Below are 7,350 nucleotides of genomic sequence, written 5' to 3'. Positions count from 1 at the left end.
GGTTACAAGTGGGTATTTACAAGAAAGCGAAATGAGAAAAATGAGATCTCAAGGTATAAAGCGCGACTCGTTGCGCAAGGTTTTTCACAAAGGCCTGGAATTGATTATATGGAACCGTACTCTCCAGTAATGGACACAATTACATTCCGTTACCTAATAAGTTTGGCGGTTTCAGAAAAACTTGAAATGAGACTCATGGATGTCATTACCGCATATTTGTATGGAGAATTGGATACAGATATATACATGAAAGTTCCAGAAGGATTCAGGTTGCCTGAAGCAGCCAGAAACAAACCACGGGGCATGTTCTCAGTTAAATTGAGAAGATCATTATATGGGCTAAAACAATCTGGACGAATGTGGTACAATCGTCTCAGTAAGTATTTACTGAAGGAAGGATACACAAATGATTCTATTTGCCCATGTGTGTTTATTAAGAAATCAGAGTCTGGATTTGCGATAGTGGCAGTATATGTCGATGATATGAATCTAATTGGAACTTCTGAAGAGCTTCAAAGGACTGTTAATTATATCAAACGTGAGTTTGAGATGAAGGACCTTGGAAAGACAAAATATTGTCTTGGCTTGCAGATTGAGCACAATGCTAATGGAATTTTGGTGCATCAATCAACTTACACTGAGAAAGTATTGAAACGGTTTGGCATGGATAAAGCCCATCCACTTAGCACTCCAATGGTCGTTCGATCGCTTGACATTAAGAAAGACCCATATCGTCCAAAAGGGGATGATGAAATGGTCCTTGGTCCGGAAGTACCATATCTTAGTGCCATAGGTGCTTTATTGTACCTAGCACAATGTACCAGACCAGACATATCATTCTCAGTAAATCTGTTAGCAAGGTACAGTTCTGCTCCAACATGGCGACACTGGACCGGCATCAAACATGTTCTACTATACCTTCGTGGGACAACAGACATGGGGTTATTCTATTCCAGTGAATCGACCAACGCCCAGAGTATTATTGGTTATGCTGATGCAGGATATCTCTCTGATCCACATCAAGGACGATCACGGACTGGATATGTATTTACATGTGGAGGAACTGCGATCTCATGGAGGTCAACAAAACAAACATTAGTGGCCACATCTTCCAATCACTCAGAAATACTTGCCCTCCATGAAGCCAGTCGTGAATGCGTTTGGTTAAGGTCGGTAATCCATCACATCCGAAGCACATGTGCCCTCCCCTCAACAACAGACACTCCAACAATTCTGAATGAGGACAATGCAGCTTGTATTTCTCAGATCACAGGAGGATATATCAAAGGTGACAGGACCAAACACATATCACCAAAGTTTTTCTATACACATGAGCTCCATAAGAGTCAAGAAATCAAAGTCAGACAAATCCGCTCAAGTGATAACCTGGCAGATCTCTTCACTAAATCATTGCCGAAATATACTTTCCAAAGGTTAGTGCATGGCATCGGATTACGACAACTCTGCAAGCAATCAAGTTGGAGCATGCAAAATCAGGGGGAGCATTCAAGAGTCCTCTAACATAGGACATATGCACGTTGTCCTCTTTTTCCTTCGCATAGATTTTCCCACTGGGTTTTTCAAGCAAGGTTTGAATGAAGCAACCAATCTAGGGACATGTGGTCTCCAAGGGGGAGTGTTGTAAAAGTATTAGTGTGGAGCCCACTACTATTCATTACTGTTCATTACTATTCATTACTGTTCATTTGGCGGCTTTGATAGGGTTTGTCTGTCACGGGTGAATAGTGATCTACTATTCATTACTGTTCATTTGGCGGCTTTGATAGAGTTTGTCTGTCACTGGTGAATAGTGATTTTCTCAGCCTATAAATAAGAAGAGAAACGGAAAGAAGAAGAAGAAGAAAAAAAAGAAAGAAAAGAGAGAAGGGAAAGCAGAGAGAAATTTTCCTAGAGAGAAACTTCAGTGAGCCACATATGTTGTAAACACTAAAGTTGTAGCCATATCATTTTATAGTGAAAGGTTACCGCTGCTGCTCTCCGAAGACGTAGGCATAGCCGAACCTCGTTAAAAGCTGTGTCTTATCTATTTCACGTACAGCTCACTATCCGCACATATCTCAGGTTATTTTATAACAAGAGGGTACAATTATTGGCATGAGCAATCCTACAATGCATCCTCTAGATCTTTTCCCTTTCCATTATGCTTTATTAATTTTACTTGATTTTCCTTGATTCTGAAAAGTCCCAAAAAACAAAAGATCTTATAAATCCAGCTAACCATGTTTCAGCTCTAGTCAATGACTTTAAGCATACAAAATCTACTTCACACTTTGTAAGAGGGCATGCAAGTGCATGGAGGATGGAGCAATAATCTTTATTTTATAATATATATGTTAATAGATGGATTTTTTTTTTTTTTTTTCACTCCATATATATATATATATATATATTAAAACTGGAGAGCCTACTGGCCTACGCATATTGGTCTTGTGGTGTTGGTGGTGGCTAAGGTGATAAGTATTTGGCAGCCTCTCCCTTATGTCTTCTTCATTGTCCCTCAATTGTGAAGAACAGCCAAAGATGTCTGCCAATTGTGGATATGGTTTTTGTCTCGAAAGAAACCCAAATAAAGAATCTTCAAATTAAGGTATATAAGATGATCTACAATCATGCTCCCTATTTTTTAGTTAAAATTTAGCTAAAAACACATAAAAGCTATTTTAAGAGCTTTTTATAAAATTTGAACTCTAATCATACTCCCTAGTTTAGAGAGTCATAAATACTTTAATTATTTTATTATTTAATATAATTGGTCCATCTGTATACAAAATAATATAAAAAAATAATTTGATTTAATTAAAAGTTTAAAATATGGATAAAACAAAGCAACATTAAATTATAGGGAGTCACTAAGAGTCCTTTCCCTCTCCTCAGATTTAGGAGCTCCAAGAGGTCTCCCTATTTTAGTTGGTGAATAGGGAGCATGGTTGGAGTTATACTTTTCCAATTCCTCCCTAAAATTTGTCTAAAGAGATGGTTTAGGAAGCCCATTGTGGATGCTTTAACTCTGGTAAAACATTAGTGACGTGGACAACATAGGTTACGACCGGCTATTGATATTAATTTGCTAGTTTCAAAATATCCAACATATAGCCGTGCGGCTATACCTTTTAAATATAATGTATTTAAATAGTATAGCCAGGCGGCTATAGTACGATTTTAAAAAAAAAAAATTAGTCAAAAAAATAGTAGAGCCGAGCGGCTGTACTTATTATTGACACATGGCGCCTAATCGATGGACTGTCTTCTTTTTAAAATAAAAAAAATAGTACAGCCGCCCGGCTATACTCCGTGTTTTTTAATTTTTTTTTTTTTTTAAATAAACTTCTGTTGACACGTGGCGCCTAATGGATGGTTCCTCTTTTTATATTAAAAAATAGTATAGCCAGTGGGCTATACTCAATTTTTTAAATTCTTCTTAAAAACGTATAGTCGTACGGCTATACTATTTTACACTGGGCCTTTGCGCTGTGTAGTACTTGATATTTTTTCTATTTTTTAAAAAAATAGTATAGCGTTGTGGCTGTGCTGGTTTTTTTGTTGTTGTAATTTTTAAATTATCTTTAATAAATAGTATAGGTGAGAGGCTATAGGCTTTTACATATATATATATATACATATATATTTTTCGATAATACATTTGTTTCTATACACATCTCACTTTTTTTTTATAAAGCAAACGTACAATAGTCGTGTTGTACATATGTGTACGTATTTGTAACGTTTAATACACGTATTTAAAAAAATTCAGTCAGACACACAAAATTCACGTATTATACAAATAATTCTCAACATATTATTGAATAAGAACAACACATGTTATAAAAAAAATATATTAAAATATTATATAGTGAAAGTCTAATATCTACTTTGGATATCTTGAAACTAGCAAATTAATATCTATAAAGTGCAAACTAATGCAAATAGGAGGGTCATTTTTCTTTTTCTTTTGTTTTTTATTTTATTAAATAGTATAGCCGCGCGGCTATACCTTTTAAATATAAAGTATTAAATAGTATAGCCGGTCGGCTATACTACGATTTTTAATTTTTTTTAAGTATAGCCGGACGGCTTTACTTATTATAGACACGTGGTGCCTAATCGATGGAGGGCCTTCTCTTAAATACTAATAATTCACTAAGTAAACAATAATTAAAGCATAAGTAATAAATTAAAGTAATCAAAACAGAGAAATTCAGATTATGGTATTTATAGAGTATACCAATTATAAGCGCATATAGAACTAGGAGAAACCTGGAATAGTATTTTACTTGCTCAAGTAATAAGAGTTTTTTTGTTAGTAGTTAAATAATCTTATTAAGGATGAAAATCCAACTACCGATTTTTCATACGGATTTCACTTGGAGCAATTCATACGAAATTCTGTTGGAAAAGTTGGAAGCAATAAGGTCTTTATGTACGTTTGCTCCTAGAAGTTGGGCAAAGGAGTATAATTGCAATGTTTAGATTTTCTAAACCATCTACATTGATTTGTCTTTTTGGTATATTCTGTTTCTTTTCATAAGTTTGCTTGTAGCATCTCATTTCAATGTTCATTATGAAATATTTGAATCACCGCGCATGATGATCAGGGGGAAAATGGAAGGAATTGATGAAGCTGCAAATGAAATAGAAAACCCATGCGATCTATTTGTAATGCGCAAGGAATTGGATAGTTTGTCTCCCTTGTCCCCCTTTAAGGTGTATCTACAGAGTTCCTGGGTGATTACGGCATGGAAATGACAACGCCTACACACCTCAGGCGGTCTCTATAGGCCCACTTCACCATGGAAAGCAGCACTTAAATGCCATGGAAGAGCACAAAAAGAGGTATCTACGAGATTTTCTCTGTAGAACCCAGGTAAACTTGGAGTATTATGTAGAGAAAATAAAGGACCAAGAAGCAAGACTAAGAAGTTATTATGCTGAACCCATTGCGTTTAGCAGTGATGAATTTCTAAGAATCATTCTAGTGATTTTGTTATGTATATACAGAATCCCTAGAACGAATGCTTCATCAAAAAAATGAGATGGCCTAAACTATCTCTATCGATCCATTTCACCGTGGCAGAGAAGGTTTGAAAGCCATGGAAGAACAGAGCATGCACTGAGAATTTCAATTTGCTGAGAAAGGTTTATGTTCTCTGTCTTCTGTCTCTATTGACAAACATAAACGTTTCTAAAAAAACCCCAATTGATAAATCATTTTGACATTTAAGATGGCCAATTCTACACATTTGAGCAATCAACAATCTGTGGTCAAGTGACGCCCAAAAATCTGTTTCTCCAATCCTTGCTAGTTCTCCACACTGGTCCTGATTTCAGAAAGAAAAAAAAAAGGTTTTGAAATTTGAACTCATATTCTAAGACAAGTGTTTGTCAAACATGAATCCCATGGACAAAAAATGTGTTTCCTCTATATGTAAGTGTTCTGCCTTCAGCCCCTACGCACCATATATGCCCTTGCAGTTGTAAAGCTCCTTTCATCCCTGCTGTTTCCCATACAAACTTGAAAAGTCCAAGAGCCCTGTCCAACTGCCTCACCCCGCTCCAAACCATCTCCTCCTCATCTGAAGTCACAATCCTTCCCATGCACAAGCAGAAATCGTTCTCACTACCGCTGCTATAAATGCCGCCACGTACGTCCACTTCAATATCTCTAACATGCCCAAAGAGGTAATATAACATAAGTGTGAACAGGCACTTGGACGAATGACCCAATGTCTTTGTCAGCTTCTTCTGCACTAGGCTTTCTTGATGTCGAACTTCCTTGTGTCCTATATTTCTATCAGTCAACACATCCTTGATCTGAGACAGCCCCTCTTTCAAGACCTCAAGCTTCGCTACGTAAAGAAGTAACTCCCTTTCATTTTTCAAACAATCAATGAGGTCGTTGAACATCTCGAGAACATCTTCCCATTTTTGCAAACCAGAAGAGTCTGTAACTTTTGCAGGCGATAGGCGCGTCCATGAAGAGCAATCATGTTCATATGAAATGGATGTGGATGTGTCAGCCAAGAACTTCAGACAGCTAGCAACTATCTGCTGTCCCATCTTCGTCCCTTTGCTTGGGCACCGATGATCTAAATATTCCAACTCAGATTTCAATCCATTGAGTACCTCCTCAAGCGTCCCAGTCCATATGCGGTGCTGTGTAATCTGTGGAGATAATGTAACACGTACTGACTGTCTTTGTTGAGCAGTGATGTTCAGAAAGCCACTTACTACGGAGAGTGTTTTTACAACCATGGGCTCTCTTTCATTTGGTTTACTGAAACACACAAATTGATTACAGATTCTACCACCTGACAACGCCACGACATCATTCTTTAACGTTTGCTGAACTAATGGAGAACCAATAAATTCCCTGGCAAGTGACTTGAAAGTAAGCATTCTGTGTTCAATATGGTCATCCATGATAATCGAACCATCACTGATGTTAACAAGCCTTCCATCAACCAAATCGGCATTTTTTAACAATTGGGTTAGTTTTGTTAACTTGGGGAATCCCTTTTGATACCATTCTCGGGGCATAGGCTCTCCATGAGACTCCTCTGAGCAATGATGTAGCATCCCATTCAAATGGACAGCTCCCTTTCGCTTAGCCATTAGATGCCTTGCTCCATGTATTAACCTGTCTACATGTCTACAGGCCATTGTGACCTGGGAAAAAAAAAAACCTCAAATAACCCTTCAAGTTGACGCTCCGAAGTTAAAACTACAATAGTAAAAGGGCATTGAATTCGGTAAGGCAATACATCGAACACATGGCGTGCAATTTGTTGCTTTCAAATATGAACTGAACGACCAACCATTTGAGACGGCTTACTCGGCAATAAAACAGGTAAGATGAAAGCACAGGAGAGCCAAGATCAAAAGCTTGCCTACACTTCTATTGGGTACAGAAAATGACGAAAGAGACTATGCCGCTCGTGTAAAGCTGAAGGAGGAGAGACTAACGGTTTGCCGGGAAAAAACCTATAACGCATTAACGTGTTTAAAATTGGGTCCAACCGTTTTCGGGGGCTTTATTCATGGGCTTGGGCTGGATCTTATGTTGGATCCATTATTAACAGTTAGGCTTTAATATGTGTTTTGTTTTATTTATAATTTTATATTTTATTTTATTTTTTATTTTATTAATACAAGCGAACCGATAGTCTAAACGACAAAAGAAGGGGGTGTTTCACACATATTACCAAGTTGCTATAGGCAGTGGCGCAGCCAGGAATTTGCATTAGAATGGGCCCTTCACAAAATTTTATAAAATAATTTGAATTATGGGGCTCAAGCGCTAACCAGTTAATAAGTTAATACGATACTAACTAC

At 37.2% G+C, this 7,350-nt stretch overlaps 1 protein-coding gene across 1 annotated transcript; it reads right to left on the bottom strand.

The window, feature by feature from the left end:
• Positions 1–5,248: 5,248 nt before the first annotated feature.
• LOC117621436 lies at positions 5,249–7,020 on the bottom strand. Its single transcript, XM_034351908.1, has 2 exons — positions 6,780–7,020; positions 5,249–6,684 (listed from the first exon to the last, which is right to left on the bottom strand). Exon 2 carries the CDS (start codon positions 6,676–6,678, stop codon positions 5,401–5,403), a length of 1,278 nt encoding a protein of 425 aa, XP_034207799.1. The 5' UTR covers positions 6,679–6,684; positions 6,780–7,020; the 3' UTR covers positions 5,249–5,400.
• Between the last annotated feature and the right edge of the window lie 330 nt (positions 7,021–7,350).

Source organism: Prunus dulcis, chromosome 1 (assembly GCF_902201215.1).
Source record: "Prunus dulcis chromosome 1, ALMONDv2, whole genome shotgun sequence".
In the NCBI taxonomy this organism is placed as follows: Eukaryota; Viridiplantae; Streptophyta; class Magnoliopsida; order Rosales; family Rosaceae; genus Prunus; species Prunus dulcis.
Note: the sequence above shows the minus strand (reverse complement) of the source record. Positions and strands in the feature narration are given on the sequence as shown.